This window comes from Microcaecilia unicolor, chromosome 3 (genome assembly GCF_901765095.1).
Source record: "Microcaecilia unicolor chromosome 3, aMicUni1.1, whole genome shotgun sequence".
Taxonomy (NCBI): Eukaryota; Metazoa; Chordata; class Amphibia; order Gymnophiona; family Siphonopidae; genus Microcaecilia; species Microcaecilia unicolor.
The window spans coordinates 79,969,302-79,990,330 of record NC_044033.1 but is presented as its reverse complement, the minus strand read 5'-3'; the positions used below and the strand labels follow the sequence as shown (position 1 = coordinate 79,990,330).

General features: G+C 40.5%; 1 protein-coding gene across 1 annotated transcript in view; it reads left to right on the top strand.

Moving 5' to 3' along the window:
- The window catches only part of LOC115465558 (serine/threonine-protein kinase MRCK alpha-like), an 806,479-nt gene extending 787,466 nt beyond the window's left edge, over nucleotides 1-19,013 (top strand). Inside the window, 1 exon segment of the mRNA XM_030196108.1 lies at nucleotides 12,242-19,013. Within this exon segment, the coding sequence (XP_030051968.1) occupies nucleotides 12,242-12,373 (132 nt within the window). The 3' untranslated portion in view covers nucleotides 12,374-19,013.
- The last annotated feature ends 2,016 nt before the right edge of the window (nucleotides 19,014-21,029 follow it).

The following is a 21,029-nucleotide window of genomic DNA, read 5'->3' as shown; positions in this document are numbered from 1 at the left end:
GGTGCTTCATAAAGAGAGGAAGAGCCTCTTCCTTCCACTTGGCGAGAAGATATCTCCTCAGAGTATTTTTTAGAGAGAGTCCAGAAGAGACTCTGTGAAACAGTGTCCAAGAGGGTGAGGATCTTCATGTCAGAGGGATAGGAAAACTTGGTCCTAGGACCTTATTCACCATAAAAGGTGTCGAGTTGAATTTGTTTGCAGAGGGATTCAAAGGTTTTCTACCAAGTTAGTCTTGGTGTGGAAGAGAAGAATTCTGTCTTAGAGGCAACAGTGGAAAGCCCAAGTTTCAGTTCAGTAAGTGCTCAAAAGTTTTAACTTCGGGAGGAGGGAAGTTTCTAGAGGCTCTATTTAAATTTTTAAAAAATTTACTTCAAACTTGGTGAATAATTGAAGTTTGAAACATGGCCCATAGATATCTCTTTAAACTTTATTGATTTTGTAACAGCTTAATCCAGCCACAGAACATGCCATGAGTTGCATCATCAAACCCCTTCCATTGCCTGCCTCTTCTGCTTGATACCCTCTTCCCCCACTTATCTCATCATACCTTCCCATACCAACATCAACTATCTAATAACCAACTTCTTCCTAAACTGCTGTCCTTCAACATAGCTATTCTAGCCCATACTTGTTGGGCTGGATCAAAGTAAATAATACAGTAACCCATAAAACAAGAAGTACAAAATATCAGAACATCACTGTACCTTTATCCTAACTTATACAATCTCATTGAGTGAGCCAGATGCAGTGCAAGAATCTGAAAAATAGTGCATTCATCTCTTCTTAAAGAGGCCTTCCTAACCTGTGGATGATAATATGATTTGATCAAACAACATCAATTCCTGAGCCTTACAGAACCACTCCTTTAACAGCATTGCCTGCAGTCAGCACACACCCCCAAATAATTTTATAATCTCAGTCCCACCACAGTGATCAAATGTGCCCACTGCATTGCACTCCCTCCAACACCTCAGTGTTCTCCCCTGGTCTATCTTAAGCAATTTGGATGGAGTCCAAAGAATTGCCTTCTACATCATCTAACATATCTGTATACCTCTTGCTCCAAATTTATACCTAGCTCTTTATTCCAATGCTCCACATGCAGATGTTTCTGATATTCATACAGTCTATTAACATTTTGTATATTGTCACAAGTTTCCTATACCCCAGCACCCCAAATATACAGTCCTTCATCCTACTTGATGCCCTCTGAATATTAATCAGATTCACTGGCCTCATTGCAAAATACCTCAACTGAAAATAGTGAAAAAGGCTCCAGAACACCTAGTCCTCCATTTGCTGTTGGGGCAAAAAAAAAAAAAAAATCCTCATTGAACAACTGTGAAATCTCGCTCATCCCTTCATCTTTCAGTTTTCCACTCCTTCCTCCAAATTCTGGGCTTGCAAATGTCTTGTTATGCATAATTCTTCTCAAGGAGAAAAACAACTCTTAACTCTATCTTTCTCCAAACTGCCTGCCAATGTTACATCGTACTTAATAGGAGCAGGTGGTATTCCATCAAAGTTAAAAACCCTCTGCACCCCCCCCCCCCCCCCCCCCCCCCCAAGTACCATCTGGGCCAAAAACAAAACACCCCCTACTATGCTGCTACTTTTCAAGGTCCACCCAAGCCAATCTTCACACATCTTCATAATGATACTTTAAAGTCCTCAATATCACCATTATATAATAGAGTCTAAAATAGGGTATGCCAACCCCATCCCTATATGAGCAGTGCAAGCCATTCCTATTGAATCTTCTCCCACTTCCCTTCCCAGATAAATTTAGTTGCCATGAAATTAAGCTTCCTAAAAAAACCTCAAATGAACTGTAATTGGGAACACAGAACCAATAGCAGTCCTCCCCATTCAACTTAAGGTATGTGAGCATCACTTTTCTAGCTCCGCTTATAAATAAGAGCAGCTTTAATGGATAATAGCTAAAGCATCTAGCAGGACAAGGAAGAGAATGAAATGTTAAGAAATAACAGGGATTTGGGTGGTAGGTGAGGGCTATGGTTGAATAAGCTAGCTTCTGAAATGCATATCTGTAAGAATGATGTCTTGGTGCAGTTTTTCTTATTTAAACTGAAATAAAATAACAGATACTAAAAAGAAAAGAATAATGCCATATGCTTGTGTATATGCATGTATGGATTGGAGGAGTAGCCTTATGGTTAGTACAGTGGGCTGAGAACCTGGGGAACCGGGTTCAATTCCCACTGCAGCTCTTTGTGACTCTGGGCAAGTCGCTTAACCCCCAAGTGCCCCAGGTACAAAATAAGAACTTGTATATAATATATGTAACCCGCTTTGATTGTAACCACAGAAAGGTGGTATATCAAATTCCATCCTTTTTTTTTAAGTTCTTCCTTACTTGTATTCTGTAAACATACATGTAATCTTACATAATGCATATTTTACAGGTATGCATGTGCAAAGGTGGAATCTAGGTGTATGGGTTGAACTCATACATGTAACTTACAGAATGCTGTAAGTTATGTGTGTGTCACAGGAACTTAAGGGGCACACCCTTGAACCATCTCTGTGGCTAGTTTTAAATGTTCATGTCTAACATATAGGCATGTCTAATCACTGTTGCGCTGGTATTGTCTAAAATAGAGTAGACATCTACATCCCTTTATAGAATCCTACCAGGTGCTGCCCAATTATAGAATTTACCCCCCAACGAGAGTTATTTTATAAAAAGGGCACCTATTTTAAGCCTCTTTTATAAAGAAAATGAGGAACCTACTTTTCTTTACTAATGCAAGTGGCAAAGAGTTCACATGCATCTAGGCACAACCACCTATACCAACCCTATAGCTGATATAAATTCCTATGCCTACATGTATGCATGAGAGTGAAAAAGAGAGGGTTCTACGTACACTAAGAAATCAAACCAAGTCAAAAAGCACAAACAGGCCTCCAGGAACAGGAAAAGAGGTAGACTTTTTTTTTTAATTTAAGATTGTTTTTATTCAACATTTCAATAAAGAAAATCATACAATACACTTAACTGCAGCCACAAGGCTACCAACTCTCCAAAATTCCTCAAACTCATCTGTAATACATAATCAATATTGTATTTTCCCCCTACCCAACCCTTCCACCCCCCTCCCACCCCCTCCTCCTCCCACTATCCTCCTGTTCATGGCTGCCCCCCTGGTGTACCACTAGCAGTGTTCCATATTCTTTTTAAGTTTGTCTATTCTTGTGCATCATGTCTGTATATGCCAGCTCTTTGATCTGTCAATTTCTCAAGATCCGTTATGACCCTGAGTCTTAATTTCCAGTCTAAGATAGTGGGCCCTACTCGTTGTTTCCAATGGGCCGCAATTTCCAACTTAGCTGCTGCCAGACATAATCTCTTAATCCGCCTCTGCCATTTCTGGCCTCTTTTATTTTCCCATCCCAGCAGGCACGAGAGGTAGACTTTATTGTAAAGACCTGACAAGGGCCATGTTTTGGCATCCAAGCACCTATGTCAGGGGTCGCAAAAAATTCCTATGATGGTGATTTGTGCAGCAGCACCACTGTTGTTACTTCAAATTTTCTCCTAGATACTCCTAAAAGCAATCACCGTCAAGTAAAATCCCGCCAAAATGCTGAGATTAAAAGCGATCTTTTTAATACACAGACCTCGGTCCTGCACTCCAAAAGCGTGATTTTACTAGACTTGGATTGCTTAAAGGAATATCTAGGAGACAATTTGAAGTACCAACAGAAGCCTAAGAAATAAGATGAGGGAATGAGAATATATTGCACTAAATGAAAAGATAGATATAATAGGCATCTCTGAGACCTGGTAGAAGGAGGGTAACCAGTGAGATATTTATACCAGAGTACAAATTATATCACAGTGATAGGGTGGATCGAATTGTTTGTTTTGTTACATTTGTACCCCGTGCTTTCCCACTCATGGCAGGCTCAATGCAGCTTACATGGGGCAATGGAGGGTTAAGTGACTTGCCCAGAGTCACAAGGAGCTGCCTGTGCCTGAAGTGGGAATCGAACTCAGTTCCTCAGGACCAAAGTCCACCACCCTAACCACTAGGCCACTCCTCCACTGTTTGTTAAGGAGGGCCTTGAATCAAATAGACTAAAAATTCTGCAGGACACAAAACACATCTTGGAATCCCTATGGGTAGAAATTCCACATGTAAAGGAAAAAAGGATAGTGATGGGAGTGTACTACTGTCCACCTGGCCAGGATGAACAGACAGATGTAGAAATGTTATCAGAAATTGGGGATGCTAACAAACTGGGGAACACAATAATAATGGGTGATTTCAATTACCAATCTTCAAAAAAAACTCCACATTATTTACTTTCATCTTAAATGTGCCAACACACCCTTCCAAACACTCATAGGGGCAGACACCGTAATTAAATGCTGTCAAGTCAAAATCTCCACTACTTATCTTGGATGGTGAACAGACGTGGATTTCTTCCACAAATCAGTGCGACTTCTTAGTTCTCATTTCGCACCACTCTTACAAAGTGTCCTCTGGCATCTACAACAAAATGGCGGCACAGGAAATCCAATAAGTTAGCATTTAACTTTCAAAAAGGAGATTGATAAAATGAGAAGAACGGTTAAAAAAAAAAAAAACTTAGAGGAGCAGCTGCATTGTCAAAAATTTATATCAGGCATGGATGCTGTTCAAAAATACCATCCTGGAAGCCCAGGCCAGATATGTTCCATATATTAAAAAAAGAAGGAAGGCCAAACGACAGCTGGCATGGTTGAAAAGTGAGGTGAAGGAACCTATTAGAGCTAAAAGAAAATCCTTCAGAAAATGGAAGAGGGATCCGACTGAATATAATAGGAAAAACATAAGGAATGGCAAGTCAAATGAAAAGCGCTGATAAGAAAGGCAAAGAGACATTTTGAAAAGAAGATTGCATTGGAGGCAAAAATACTTAGTAAAAACTTTTGGACCACTAGATGACAGAAAGATAAAAGGGGCACTCAGGGAAGACAAGGCCATAGCGGAGAGATTAATTAATTTTTGCTTCGGTCTTCATCGAGGAAAATTTGGGAGAGATACCAATGCCAGCAATGGTATTCAATGGTGATGAGTTGGAGAAACTGAGTCAAATCTCAGTAAACCTGGAAGATGTAATGGCACAGTTTGACAAACTGAAGAGTAGCAAATCACCTGGACTGGATGGTATACATCACAGAGTATTGATAGATTTGAAAAATGAATTTGCAGAACTATTAGTAATATGTAATTTATCTTTAAAATCAAGCATGGTACCAGAAGATTGGAGGGTGGCCAATGTAATGCCAATTTTTTTTAAAGGGTTCCAGAGTTGATCTGGGAAATTATAGACTGGTGAGCCTGAAGTCGGTTCCAGACAAAATGGTAGAGACTATTATAAAGAACAAAATTACAGAGCATGTTCAAAAGTATGGATTAATGAGACAAAGCAAACATGGATTTAGTGAAGGGAAATCTTCCTCACCAATCTATTACATTTCTTTGAAGAGGTGAACTAATGTGACAAAGTACCTCATGAAAGACTCCTGAGGAAATTAGAGAGTCATGGGATAGGAGCTGATGTTCTATTGTGGATTAAAAACTGGTTAAAAGAGAGAAAGCAGAGAATAGGATTACATGGTCAGTATTCTCAATGGAGAAGGGTAGATAATGGGATTCCACAGTGGTCTGTGCTGGGACCACTGCTTTTTAACATATTTATAAATGATCTAGAGATGGAAATAACTAGTGAGGTATTTAAATTTGCTGATGACACAAAGTTATTCAAAGTTGTTAAATTACAAGAGGATTGTGAAAAATTGCAAGAGGACCTTACGAGACTGGGAGACTAGGCATCCAAATGGCAGATGACATTTAATGTGAGCAAGTACAAAGTGATGCATGTGGGAAAGAGGAACCCATAATAGAGCTACGTGGTAGAAGGTTCCACGTTAGGAGTCACCAGCCAGGAAAAGGATTTAGATGTCATTGTTGAAGATATTTTGAAACACTCTGCTCAGCGGCGGGTAAAAAGTAAATAGAATGTTAGGTGGTATTAGGAAAGGAATGGAAAGCAAAAATGAGAATGTTATAATGCCCTTGTATCGCTCCATGGTGTGACCACACCTCGAATACTGTATGCAATTCTAGTCACCACATCTCAAAAAAGATATAGTGGAATTAGAAAAGGTACAGAGAAGGGCGACGAAGATGATAAAGGGGATAGGACGATTTCCCTATGAGGAAAGGCTAAAGCAGCTAGGGCTGTTCAGCTTGGAGAAGAGACTGCTGAGGGGAGATATGACAGAGGTCTATAAAATGAGTGGAGTGGAACGGGTAAACGTGAATCACTTGTTTACTCTTTCCAAGAATACTAGGACTAGGGGGCACGTGATGAAGCTACAAAGTAGTAAATTTTAAACGAATCGGAGAAAACTTTTCTTTGCCCAATGTGTAATTAAACTCTGGAATTCGTTTGCCAGAGAATGTAGTAAAAGCAGTTAGCTTAGCAAGTTTTAAAAAAGGTTTGGATGACTTCCTAAAGGAAAAGTCCATAGACCATTATTTCTAGAATAAGCATCATAAAATATGTTTTTCTGTTTTGGGATCTTGCCAGGTACTTGTAACCTGAAGTGCTACTGTTGGAAACAGGATACTGGGCTTGATAGACCTTTGGTCTGCCCCAGTATGTCAACACGTTCTAAATGACTAGAATACTACCATTGTGGAAAATCAACAAAGCAGATCGTGATGAAAAAATGTAATTTATTAATAGATATATTAAAAATGATATATAGTACAGCCTGACACAGGCCGTGTTTCGACCAGCAGGGCTGCTTCAGGGGCTACACAATGGTCCTCTACTGTCAAAATATGGTAGATTTGATGAAACCAAATGTACTGAAGACCACAGTTGTGAATCTTCTAGTATATATGTTGAAAAAAACAGCTCAGCCAAATAAACCAGAAAAATGTGCTGACATACGATATGTCGGTCACTCTCTTCATTCTGGTTTATTTGGTTGAGCTGTTTTTTTTTCAACATATATACTAGAAGATTCACAACTGCGGTCTTCAGTACATTTGGTTTCATCAAATCTACCATATTTTGACAGTAGAGGATCATTGTGTAGCCCCTGAAGCAGCTCTGCTGGGTGAAACACGGCCTGTGTCGGGCTGTACTGTATATAATTTTTAATATATCAATAAATTACATTTTTTCATCACGATCTGCTTTGTTGATTTTCCATCTTAGAAAACTACCATTTACATGTATTCTTTCCACATGAAACTAGGCAGCACCTTATAGAAATATCCCTAATGTGTGTCAACCTCTTCCCACTCTTATCACATGTTCCTTGCCTTGATACCACAGTAGTTCGGCTATTGTTACTCACAGCTTATGCCTAGTGTCAGGGGGAGGGAAGAAGGCATAAGATTTCTCCACCTTGGATTTAAAGTCTCCGGCACAATATTCAGCCTGCGGCAGTCAGCATTTATAGGTGTGGCTATTCAGTGCCGGCATCTATCTAGGGTACAGCCAATATTTGGCTGCACACCCAAATAGTTAACCATTATGTCCAGTCCGAAATGCAATGTTAGCTATCTGAGCACCAGCACTACATATCTTCAGTACCCAGAGAACCTCTAGGTTCACCCCTGGACTGGCCCAGCACTAACCAGATAGTAGCACAAGTGCCACGAATATTAGCGATTGGGATGGCTAGAGTGCTTTAATGGGGTTGGGGCTTCTCTTTCCCAATTATATAATTTTGAATATCATATCAACCCCTCTGTTGCTAGTAGAAAATACTGAATCAGTAGCTCTCTAAGATACAGTACTGAGTTAGGCAGTTCCACTTCCTCTAGGAATCTTAAGTTGGCTTGGTGGTCTCAATTTTCCCTATCTCCTGCCCATTCCACCATTAGATCCATCTATGGCCCAACTGTTACAAGACAAGCTCTGTACATGGCTGATCTCTAGTGCTCCTATGTGGGCTTCCACTTCTGAGAAGCGCTGCTGATATCACTCCATTCAGTTCTCAATTTGCCCAGCCTTGTACAAAATTTCTTTGTTAGATTCACAAATTTTTTTCAGCATCTCCTCTATACTTGGTTCTCCTTCTGAGGCTGCTACTGCCAGTCCCCTTTGTGCCTCCAATTTGCCTCTGGGCAAGTCAAGCTGCAAGACTGGGACTGCCATTTTTCCATGCTTCTTGAAGATGGACAAAGTCATGGGACCAGACAGGATCCATCCCAGGATATTGAGGGAGCTCAGAGAGGTTCTGACGGGTCCACTTAAAGATTTGTTTAATAAGTCCTTGGAGACAGGGGAGGTTCCATGGATTTGGAGAAGAGCGGACATGGTCCATCTTCACGAAAGTGGTGTCAGAGAAGAAGCTGGAAATTACAGGCCGGTAAGCCTCACTTCGGTTATTGGAAAAGTCATGGAAGCAATGTTGAAGTAGTGAATTCCCTGAAATCCAATAGGTTTCAAGATCCAAGACAACATGGCTTTACCTAAGGTAAATTTGGGTGACCAGAGAATTGGATCGAGGACATACGCTAGATGTAATCTACTTAGATTTCAGCAAAGCCTTTGATATGGTTCCTCATAGGAGGCTCTTGAATAAACTTGACAGGCTGGAGTTAGGACCCAAAGTGGTGAACTGGATTAGGAACTGGTTGACAGACAGACGCCAGAGGGTGGTGGTTAATAGAATTCACTCAGAGGAAAGAAAAGTGAGTAGTGGAGTGCCTCAGGGGTGGGTGCTGGAGCTGATTCTGTTCAATATATTTCTGAGCGACATTGCTGAAGGGTTAGAAGGAAAGGTTTGCCTTTTTGCGGATGATACCAAGATTTATAACAGAGTGGACACACCGGAGGGAGTGGAAAACATGAAAAAGGATCTGCAAAAGTTAAAAGAATGGTTTAATGTTTGGCAATTAAAATTCAATGCAAAGAAGTGCAGAGTGATACACTTAAGGAGTAGAAATCCAAGGGAGATGTATGTGTTAGGTGATGAGAGGCTGATATGAAGAGACAGAGAGAGCGACCTTGGAGAGATAGTATCTGAGGATCTGAAGGCAATGAAACCGTGTGACAAGGCAGTGGCCATAGCCAGAAGGATGCTAGGCTTATAGAGAGAGGTGTAGCGCGCACAAGAAAGGATGTGCTAATACCACTGTACAAGTCGTTGGTGAGGCTCCATCTCTTGGAATATTGTGTTCAGTTTTGGAGGCCGTATCTTGCTAAAGATGTAAGAAGGCTTGAAGCGGTCCAGAGGATGGCAACAAAAATGATGGGCTTGTGTCAAAGGACATATGAGAAGAGGCTGGAAGACCTGAAAATGTATTCCCTAGAGGAGAAGAGGGACAGGGGAGCTATTATACAGATGTTTAAATACTTGAAAGGTATTAATATAGAAACAAATATTTTCCAGAAAGGGAAAACAGTAAAACTAGAGGACATGAATTGAGGTTGTGAAGTGGTAGACTTAGGAGTAATGACAGAAAATTCTTTTTCATTGGGAGGGTGGTTCATACCTGGCGTGCCCTCTCGAGGCAGGTAGTGGAGAAGAAACAGTAGCAGAAGTTGAAAGGGCATGGAATGAACACAGAGAATCTCTAATTAGAAAATGAATGTATAAAAAAACAAAACTTAAAGGGTTGCATGTATTTGCATGTCAAGTGGTACTTACAGTGGGGGAAATAAGTATTTGATTCCTTGCTGATTTTGTAAGTTTGCCCACTGACAAAGACATGAGCAGCCCATAATTGAAGGGTAGGTTATTGGTAACAGTGAGAGATAGCACATCACAAATTAAATCCGGAAAATCACATTGTGGAAAGTATATGAATTTATTTGCATTCTGCAGAGGGAAATAAGTATTTGATCCCCCACCAACCAGTAAGAGATCTGGCCCCTACAGACCAGGTAGATGCTCCAAATCAACTCGTTACCTGCATGACAGACAGCTGTCGGCAATGGTCACCTGTATGAAAGACACCTGTCCACAGACTCAGTGAATCAGTCAGACTCTAACCTCTACAAAATGGCCAAGAGCAAGGAGCTGTCTAAGGATGTCAGGGACAAGATCATACACCTGCACAAGGCTGGAATGGGCTACAAAACCATCAGTAAGACGCTGGGCGAGAAGGAGACAACTGTTGGTGCCATAGTAAGAAAATGGAAGAAGTACAAAATGACTGTCAATCGACAAAGATCTGGGGCTCCACGCAAAATCTCACCTCGTGGGGTATCCTTGATCATGAGGAAGGTTAGAAATCAGCCTACAACTACAAGGGGGGAACTTGTCAATGATCTCAAGGCAGCTGGGACCACTGTCACCACGAAAACCATTGGTAACACATTACGACATAACGGATTGCAATCCTGCAGTGCCCGCAAGGTCCCCCTGCTCCGGAAGGCACATGTGACGGCCCGTCTGAAGTTTGCCAGTGAACACCTGGATGATGCCGAGAGTGATTGGGAGAAGGTGCTGTGGTCAGATGAGACAAAAATTGAGCTCTTTGGCATGAACTCAACTCGCCGTGTTTGGAGGAAGAGAAATGCTGCCTATGACCCAAAGAACACCGTCCCCACTGTCAAGCATGGAGGTGGAAATGTTATGTTTTGGGGGTGTTTCTCTGCTAAGGGCACAGGACTACTTCACCGCATCAATGGGAGAATGGATGGGGCCATGTACCGTACAATTCTGAGTGACAACCTCCTTCCCTCCGCCAGGGCCTTAAAAATGGGTCGTGGCTGGGTCTTCCAGCACGACAATGACCCAAAACATACAGCCAAGGCAACAAAGGAGTGGCTCAGGAAGAAGCACATTAGGGTCATGGAGTGGCCTAGCCAGTCACCAGACCTTAATCCCATTGAAAACTTATGGAGGGAGCTGAAGCTGCGAGTTGCCAAGCGACAGCCCAGAACTCTTAATGATTTAGAGATGATCTGCAAAGAGGAGTGGACCAAAATTCCTCCTGACATGTGTGCAAACCTCATCATCAACTACAGAAGACGTCTGACCGCTGTGCTTGCCAACAAGGGTTTTGCCACCAAGTATTAGGTCTTGTTTGCCAGAGGGATCAAATACTTATTTCCCTCTGCAGAATGCAAATAAATTCATATACTTTCCACAATGTGATTTTCCGGATTTAATTTGTGATGTGCTATCTCTCACTGTTACCAATAACCTACCCTTCAATTATGGGCTGCTCATGTCTTTGTCAGTGGGCAAACTTACAAAATCAGCAAGGGATCAAATACTTATTTCCCCCACTGTAGATGGTAACTCTGGCTGTATCAACTAAGGCCGGTGCTGGGCTGGCTTGTATGGACTGAATCCCGCATATAGCAATCCGGTTTAGGATGGGCTGGAGAAAGCTTCGATGGAAACTCCTGTAATTTGGAGCATGAGGACAGTACCGGAAATACTTTTATAGTCTGTCGTCCAAGTAACAAGACTGATTTGGATAGGCTGGAGTGGGCTTTGACAGCAATTCCAGTAGTTGGAACATAAGAACAGAGCCGTCTATGTCCCAGAAACACCAAAGAAAAATCGTAATCCAGTATATAATGTCACGTTCATTGTTGACTTAATCTTGAATTGATAACGAATGTGACTGTTGGGCAGACTGGATGGACCATTCATGTCTTTATCTGCTGTCACTTACTTTGTTACTGTGTTACTCTTTTCTTTCAAAATGGCACTGGGTTTGCCTTTAAGGGATATCAACATGCCTCTCGAGGTTTGAACAGGGATGCAGGTACTTCTTTGCTCTGAATTCAAGGCAGTAATGAGGGAAGAATCAGGGAATGTGTGCCACATAATATCTACTCACATTCTCCCTTTCATCAGAAATAACTATACAGATTTGTGTTACCCTTTCATTTAGTCTGATGTAAAACCTTTCTGGTTTGGAACCAGTGCCTGGACTGTTGATTATTTAGTGGATTACAGAGCGAGTGAGTGATCCCCTAGTTCAGGTGTCTCAGCTATTGCTAGTCCCATCCCAGGAACCTGTTAACTGATACACAGTCAGGGATTGTTGGTGCAGCTTGTGAAGGTAAACCCGTTAAACTCTACTGGGAGTGTTCTCTTATTTAAAAAGGGGATTCTTTAGAGAAGGATAGGCCAGGTGACATTTTTGTGTATAGGTAGGATTGTTGCTTCATAAAATTATATCGGTGAATGAATTCTGATTGCCCACTGCTCATCTTTCTCTGTTTTGCTTTGCAGGACTCGGATTCTCCTAGACATTCTACAGCTTCAAACAGCTCAAATCTTAGTAGTCCTCCTAGCCCAGTGTCTCCTCACAAGACCAAGAGCCTCTCGCTGGAGAGCAGTGACCAAACAAGCTGGGACACATGAAGAGCTTCACCGGTGGGGACCCAAGACCAGAATGGCTCCTTCCCACCCACCCCACTTCTCCTGCTTTCATTGCCTCTCTTCCCCCCTGCTCTGTTCAGGTGATCTGGAGGCTTGGGTGGAGGAAGAAAAGGCACCACCTTCTCCAGCACAATATCATAGCGGGCATTCACAAGCAGCAAGAAGCCAAGCCAGAGTGGTGGGAAAGGAGAATCACTTAGTGTTTTGGTAGCATTGGTTTCAGTTTGAGTGGCTTACAACATTTTGAGTAATTCTCTCTCACCTGCCTAATGGAAAGAGCTAGCATTTAAATAAAATAGGGTATACCCAGAGGTCTAAGCTAGTGAGTAGAGGATTAAAGGGATTACCTTAGTACCCCACATTGCCATTAGATATTTTGACTTTAAAGCTTAGTCTGCAGATCTCCAATGGAAAGAGATTTAATAAGAGGTGCACAATTGGTCACATTCATTGACCAACACCTGTTCGCTTGGTGCATAGTACGCCAAACTACTCCAAATAATGCCTATTTTATAGGAATATAGTATATGAATACAGAAATCTATGAATAAAGTATATGCGTAAATACATAAATAAGTAAGCGCAAGAGATGTCTATTTCAAAGAGCTCCTTGGACAGCAAGCTCTGTTCTCCTTATTTCATTGGTACTCCAGATCATGAGTTGCCAGCTGATGTTAATGATGGAGGATGGGAGATCAGCTTTTTTTTGCCTCACACTACTATGGGAAATTTCATTTTTTTCTATTAAGTACAATAATTGAAATCCTGATCCTCATATAATCAGGCACAAACAGTTTTCTAGAATAATGTTTGACCTGAGATAGTAAGATATGACCCTTTCTATGTCCCCTAGGGTAGTTTCCTGTTCTAATCTGCATTAGAAATAGGAGCAAACCTTTCCCTGGATCTGTGATAGGCATCCAAGCCATTGACTGGGAAAGTGAATCACTGTGTGTGGGGGGGGGGGGGGGGAGGAGGAATGAGAGTTCCTAAGTGCTTCTCCAGCCCTTTATCCTCCTAGACCCTGTTACATTGCTGACCATATGTTATCTTTGTTCAGAGGCTCTTTTAACTCTGTAAAACATTTGGGAACATGGAGACACTGAACTTGGTCAGAATTTGTAGTGAGGTTTTCTCATGTCTTCATTTCATTCAGAATACAACAGAAGGACAGTAACCATGCCACCCCCTCTTTCCCCCTGGCAGCTCTGTCTTCTTCATTTAACACTGTCCTAAAACCAAATTCAAGTTTCTGACTCATCACACAGCAAAGCCTTTCTCCAACAGAGATTTTTAAAAATTCCGAAGTTAGATAATCCTCACCAGAGAAAAATAGGGCATACTATAAAAAGTACCTGTTTTCCTCATAACATTTACCAGAGCAGGTGTCTTTTAGCATTTCTTAATTAATCAGTTCATCCTCCTCTTTTAGCAATTGTGTTCTTGTTAGTGTCCCATTAATCAGACCAAGGGAAAGAGTCGAGAGTTCTTGGAAGAGGCATCCTGCCTTGCTAGGAGTGCAAGCTGAGCTGGGTCTAATGCAGATCCTTTTGTTTGGATGGAGAGCAGCAGGAGCTGTGTGGTGCACAGGAGGTGACTGCTACTCTAAATGTTCTTTAATTCCTTTGGTTCCTTACATGGATATCGCATTTCTGACCAAAAACAAGTAGACAACATTGCCATTTGGGCTGCCTGATATACAGTTGCAACCATTTTCAGTGAAAGAGGTCCAGCTTTTTAGAATTCAATATTAGACATTAAAACAAAACAGATGGTTCATTTTCCTCCATCCTGCCTTCTTATTGATTGATAGTGTGTTCCGCTCCAGAGGTTTGTCTGGCCTGTGGTGGGTCTTGCCCCTTCAGGAGAATATGACCTGCCTTGTTTCTGAAATGAAGCTATTCACACTCCTCATGCTGGTGTCAATCTCTTTCCCTCCTGACTCTGCAGAGGTCACAGCTCAAAATGTAGTCTGAAAGTCAGAGGGGAAAGAGATTGACAGAATAGGATTTACTTTTTTACGTTATATTGTTTGTAGGTGATGCTCAGTCTGTTGCATGGACCAAGGGAACGCAGCCTTAGCACAACCACTTTGTTGAGATTTATGAGGAGTTTAGCACTTTTTCTTAGCTGTATTTTAATGTTTTAAGGTTTCAAATGATCATAAGACTTTGGCTACTCAAGTAATATTTAACACGAACAAGAAAATATGATGTGAGTTAAAAGTATCCTTTAAAAAAAAACAGTAAAAAGAAAAACAAATTATGGCAGATAGGGCCATATGGCCTATCTAGTCTGCCCATCCTTACCAACTACTAAGCTTTAGAAATCCCCTCCTCTCCCCAGAGATCCTTTGATAGGAACATAGAAAATGGTGACAGATAAAGAAGCACTGAAGATTCAAGACAGCTGGTCCCTCCCAGCAAAACTCACTTTCTGGATACAAACAGAGGATATTCTCACAAAGTTCAATCTCTATATGTGCAGGTTTTACTTTTAAAGACTTTGGAAAAGGAGAAATGTAACCAATAAATTGTCTTTCATTTAGACCAGATTGCCTATATGTGCATCAGTTGTTTAGAGTTAAAATCTTTTTAGGAAGCATATAAACACTGCAGTATATTGACTGTTGAGTTATTTTGTGCTGTAATTACACTGACCTGCTCCCGCCTGGTATCAAGCTGGCCAGCCAGGATTCATTAGCTCTGAGTCTTTGCAGATCCTAATTTCCTGGGACTAGTTTGAGGGTTCATCCTTCATCCCTTTTCTTCCAGTGACATGGTCCGCCAAGGCTGCTTTGCAAAGTGCTGAAATAATCTGCATTTATTTTACCTGTACAGCGTTCAGATTCCTGCCCTGTCAGAGAACTTGATTGAGTAAAACCTTATCTCTCCAGCTTTAGGGAGACCCTTCACTTCCCAGCTTCCCAGAAAGATTTGGCAACTTTCAGAACAGCAAGACTTTCCCAGTATCTATAACCTCATCGTTCACTTAGCACTTAGCCCTGGATGTTTTCATTGCCTCCTAAAATATTCGTAGAGCTTCTTATTGGTCATATCGAGGAAAACAACTTGTTCAGTCATAACTTTCTGTCATCTGACACTTATTTCTCGGCTGAATTTTTTTGTATGTAGGAAAAGGTTGTGAGAAATGTTTACAAAACTAGGAATGTTCTGAAAGAGTGATATAAAATAAAACAAAACCTAAATAACATTTAAACCTCTGAATACATAAAAGTGATATTAAATATGGTGCTTAGTTTCCAATAGGGGTCTCAGCTGAAATAGCTGATATTGTTTCACTCAATCATTGCACCATCTATTATTCATATCTATCTTATATATGCAAATATTTTTATATATAAATGCCACATATCTGATTGAGGAGCTCCTAGTTAGTTCAGCTGCTTTGTGGATATCACTGAAGAGACCACCAAAAACCAAATGTGTGCTCAAATAATAAATGGAACCTCTGTGGAGTGACAGAAAAAAGTGTTCAAAATGATAATGTTAAAAACCAAGAGGCTACAGCCAAAAAGGTTTTTTCAAAATGATCCGTTGCTTAAAGAACCTCTAGATAGAATGCTTCCTAGTCATGCTGAATTCAAATCTCACCTATCACTTATATTACTCAAATATTCCAAACGTTATTGCTTGAAGTGTCTTCAAGCTCCAGCTTTATTCAAATGCACAGCAACGTGCTATATCCAATGTCGCTTGCTGCAGACTCTCGCTATCCCAATTCTTACGTCAAGTGATAACTGGAAATAAATCCCAATATTGTAACCGAAAATACAAATTCACTAAAGATTTCTGCCGATCTCTACACAGTCCAGTGTTTTGCCATTTGCGTCTTCAGGAGATCAGACCAATAACATCTCACTATCACATATGATGCAATGATTGAGTGAAGTGTTATGAGCTATTTAAGTTCTTTGAGCTGTTCCAGCTGAAACCGCTATTGGAAACTGAGCACCATATTTAATATCACTTATGTATTTGAAGGTTTAAATGTTAATTTAGGTTTTGTTTTATTTTATTTTATGATTATATATACACATAATCTCTTCATATGTTATAACCAGCATTGCTAATTAGAAGAGATAATATTGATATTCCTTATTTCACATAATAATCTGAAAGAGTAGTAGCCATATGTTTTTATCTCATTGTCATGATGATAGGCCATGTCATGACATAGGTCACAGAACTGTGAGTCTGAAGGCCCTAGATAAGAATATCTGTTCCAGCACTAATTGTGTGCCCTTGAACATGTCACATAACTCCCTTTGTTTAAGCTCTCTGCAAAATTGGACATTGTGAAGTATGAATTATCTTCTACAGTGCTTAATGGTGTTATAGACATTAACATTATTACCTAATGCACCTTAACTAAAGAGCCTTGGAGAATCAAATGTTGGGAATTGGGGCAAATTAATGTCTTATTATGGAAATCGATCATCTTGAAGATACGCAAATTTTTGGTTTATGGCTGACTGAGGTTGACAGTACAGGACTGGTTGGATGCCACTGGGAACACAGAACTGGTCCTCTGTCACTGGTCATGGTTGCCACAGTTAAAAATAGCTTCAGTTTAAATAATAAAAGTCTCTGGTGAGTTGTAGCTGAGTTTGTGAATCTGTGTGCAGTGGGGCTCCTGCAGGGTCCATCTCTGATAGAATGTCAATGTAAAGCTGTTTTCCATACCTATGAGAGTAGCAAAGGGGACTCATTCTGTCCTTGCATCCCAACAGTACATGCATGATACATGCTCAGAACTAAAACTGTCACACAGTATGAGTAATTAAGCTGTAATCCTCTCTGAAGTGCAACACTTTTGGCAATGTATATTTTCACAGGAGGCAGGTTATAAGTGGTAGGAAATTGACTGCCAAAGGTTCTGCCTCTCTTGAGTACTCCAGCACAATGGTATGGTTAGGTTCAGCTTTAAAAATAACTTGCCAAATAATTTTAGGATTGCAATAGCCCATTCCAGTGTGTACAGCCTGGTGGATTATCCGCATCCACCAGATTTTGCACTCTGGAAAGGGCTATTGTAATCCTAAAATCCCTGTTCTGTGACCTGAAGCCTGTTAGTGCCCACCAAAATCTCATAGCTTATTTCTCCTTGTTAAAATACCCTGCCCAGGCAGGATTAATATTCTTATTTAAAATATTTTCTTCTTTTTTTTAGGGATGATATTTAAACAGAAGAATTCCCCCATCTTCTAAATATGTAGTTTGTTTTTTTTAACTAGAGCATTGCCTATGTGCCTGCCACTTACATTGCTTGGAATCAATCATGGTACAGCAGCTCTTCTTTTCCAGTGGGATGGGGCATGTTGGAACTCACCTAACATGAGGGATTTCTCTAGTACTAGACGTGGAGGCAGCACCACCTGCTAACAGCTCCAAACTTCAAAAACAGCTGGGAGAGGGTTTTGTACTCTGTACATTTTCTAGTGTACAGAACTATAAAGATTTTACTTAAATTTTGCTAAATGTACTATCTCCAAAATAATAATTTCATCCTAGAATTAGAGCTGCCAGTTCCTCCTCTATGTTTAGAGAAACAGTTTTTTTTATTAGTAGTATTATTTTTACCTTCTCTTTTAAAATCAAATTCTTCTTATCCATAGCATTTCAGTGGAGGTTATTTATTGTTTCCTCTGATGTCCCTTGCAACAGATTTTGGGCTCCTTTTACAAAGCCATGCTAGCAATTTTGGCATGGCAAATGCAACAAAGCACATTCAGATCCTATGGGCTTTGTCGCGTTTGCCACACCGGAATTGCTAGCACAGCTTTGTAAAAAGTACCCTTTGTATGCTGAGAATATCAGCAGGTTAGATTAGGTGAGAAGGAATTATGTTGTGTGCCTCATTCTGTTGTGTAGTTCTCTTTAGCTTCTCGTATCTCTCCCCATGTAGTTTTACAAAACCTGTAGCCATAGCCATGGATCCTGTAACAGAGGATTCTGGCACTTAAGCTGCATATCACTTAGTAGGAGTTTAAACCCAGCTTATATGACTTTGCCATGTCATTTGCATTTAAGGGATTCATGACCATTTTCTTTCTTCCCATCCAGGGATAAAAAGCAAAGAAAAAATATTTCTTTTCAGAAATGAAATGATAAACTGGGACACAATATGGTTAAAATACACTACAAGAAAGGAACCACTGTTGGTATTTCAATTAAATGTTACTGCATTTTTATGTACACGTTTCATATCATTTATTTTTAAAAAAAATATTTTTTAGGTTTTTTCATTGTAATATTATTGTACAGTTTTGCATGTCATAGGTGTAATCACTTTTTGTTCTAGAGTATAAAAGCTGCCAGGTTAAGGGGGAAGGAGGTCTTGTTTAGCCTCTTAATGCTCTGTATTTTATTTTATTTTATTGTATTTTATTTGACGTTTCAGTTTATGCCCTCCATGTTGTAGGGACTTTGTAAGAGATTCCATGCTACAGATCAATGATGTAGATTCTTTTGCACAGAAATATTTAAGGTGGGTGGTCAATGATGTAGTAATAGACTAACCACCAATATTTTATGTTGGTAACACACTAAATAAATATTAACCCAACTTTGATGTATTGCAATAAAACAGGGAACTGTTAGCAATTTTGCAGTGTGCTTTTGTTCTGCCTGGGTGTTCATACATCTTGGAAGAGGGAAGGGCAGCAGTAAGTTCAGAAATCTTGATCTAGCTGAGTGTGTTAGCATGATGAGTTTTGTTGTGAATTGAGGGGTCCCGAGGCCCCCAAGAAGGCTGGAGTGACCTTAAATCTGACTCCATCTCTAAATAGCACTAGTACTGGGGTAATCAGGGAGTTGTGCAGTTCTAAAAGGAATTGCCACTGAGAGAGACGTTAGGTCTAAGGGACCCGCATTAGTCCGCCTCTCAGCACTGGCAAGGAATAGATACCAGCCTTATGACAAACTGGATTTAGGCTACAGGTTATACAATGCAGCGAATGATAGCCTGATACAGCAGAAGCATTTATACTTACAGCCTTTCATCATTAAGTGAAGCCCACAAATCATCATTTGGAATGAGGAGTTTATTTGCCAAGGTATAAGTCAAATCAGTGATTAACAGGCACATACAATCAATTAATTATAGGAATATAATAAGCTGCAAACAGGTGTTAATTATTTGCTAATCTTTTATAATGTCTTTTACCAATTAGAGTTTTTACAAGGGAAAGCAATTAGGTAATTTGTCAATTCTGCTGGACACATTGGTTTCCCTTGGAGAGAGAGTGGCAACCCTTGTCTCTCTAGCTTAAACCAGGAAAAACCCTGATTTTTATAGGTGCCCTCAGGATATGGGTAATATGACAGTAGATATACCTGATTGGATCTATACTAATGTCATGGTTGTCACTGATTGGCTCATGCTAATGAGTAGCTTCTATCTTGCTAACATGGTTTTGTCTTTAGCTCGCTTGACCACAAATCTTAAGCAAGACCCTGCTCACAGGAAAGTCTCCCTCCTCTCTTGGACAGCTAGTTCCCTATTTTCTCTGCACCTGGCATGACTCACTCATTTCTCAACTTGTTTTTCTAACTTACATTAGAGAAAATTCCACTTTGTAACAGATACGGCTTCCATTTTGTGTTGAAATCCTCTATTTTGTTTCCATATCTATTCCTAACTTTTCCTAATTTAGCTTATTTAGGCCTCAATCTGGGCTCCAAACTAGGCCATACTTTTCCAGTAAGCTCCCAGTTATGTCAGCCATCAGATTTCTGACTCAGCCAAGTTCTGTAATGGCCTGAGCTCTATGACTGGGCCCTCCACCATTCCAGTGGGGGGGTCTCTGGCTGTACCATAATTATACATTCCCCACTTGTCACCCCCTCTGGGGAGGGGTGACACAAAGCTCGTCAAGCTTGTCATCATCCATTCCAGAAGGCGGCAAGCTATCAAACGAGGGGGCGAGTTTTGGTCTTACAAATTGCTAGAAGGTATGGTGCAAGATAGGAAACTTCATTCTCAGGTGATATATTTTTGGGCATATGGAATTCCCTTTATATTACCCAATCCCTTGGGCCTTAATCCTGATGTCACCTCTCTTGAGACTTGCTCAAACCTGTAGTGAGAAAGGTTTTAGGAATGGGACAAATCCATGAGTTCATCTACAAAATCTCATGAAGTATCGGTATGTGGGTAATAGCAATTTCAGGTGGATCGTACTAATAAACACTTTCAGGTCTTTCTATGGCTTCTATTGTATCTGTAGCATAGTGCATGGGGAGATAATCTAATGTATCTGTCTCAGTGGTCTTGGGAAGGAACAGTGGTTTCGATTAAGCATTGTTATGGGCTCAACAAATATATGGTTAGTACTCTGTTTGCAGGCTGTTGTAGGTATTCAGAATCCTTAAACACGTCGGAATTCCTGGACCTTACTATTACTCATCATTGGCATCCAATCATGAGCACTAAAAAGTGGATAGCAAGTATGAGGTTGCCTTATACAGCAAAAATGGTCAATCCTAGGAAAATTTATATAGGGTTTACACCTACATTATGATATCTTAGCCAGTATTAGGGTGTGATGTTACCCCTGTGTCTGAGCAATATCAACTTCCATTTAAATTATATAAACAGAAATGGCAAAAAAGAG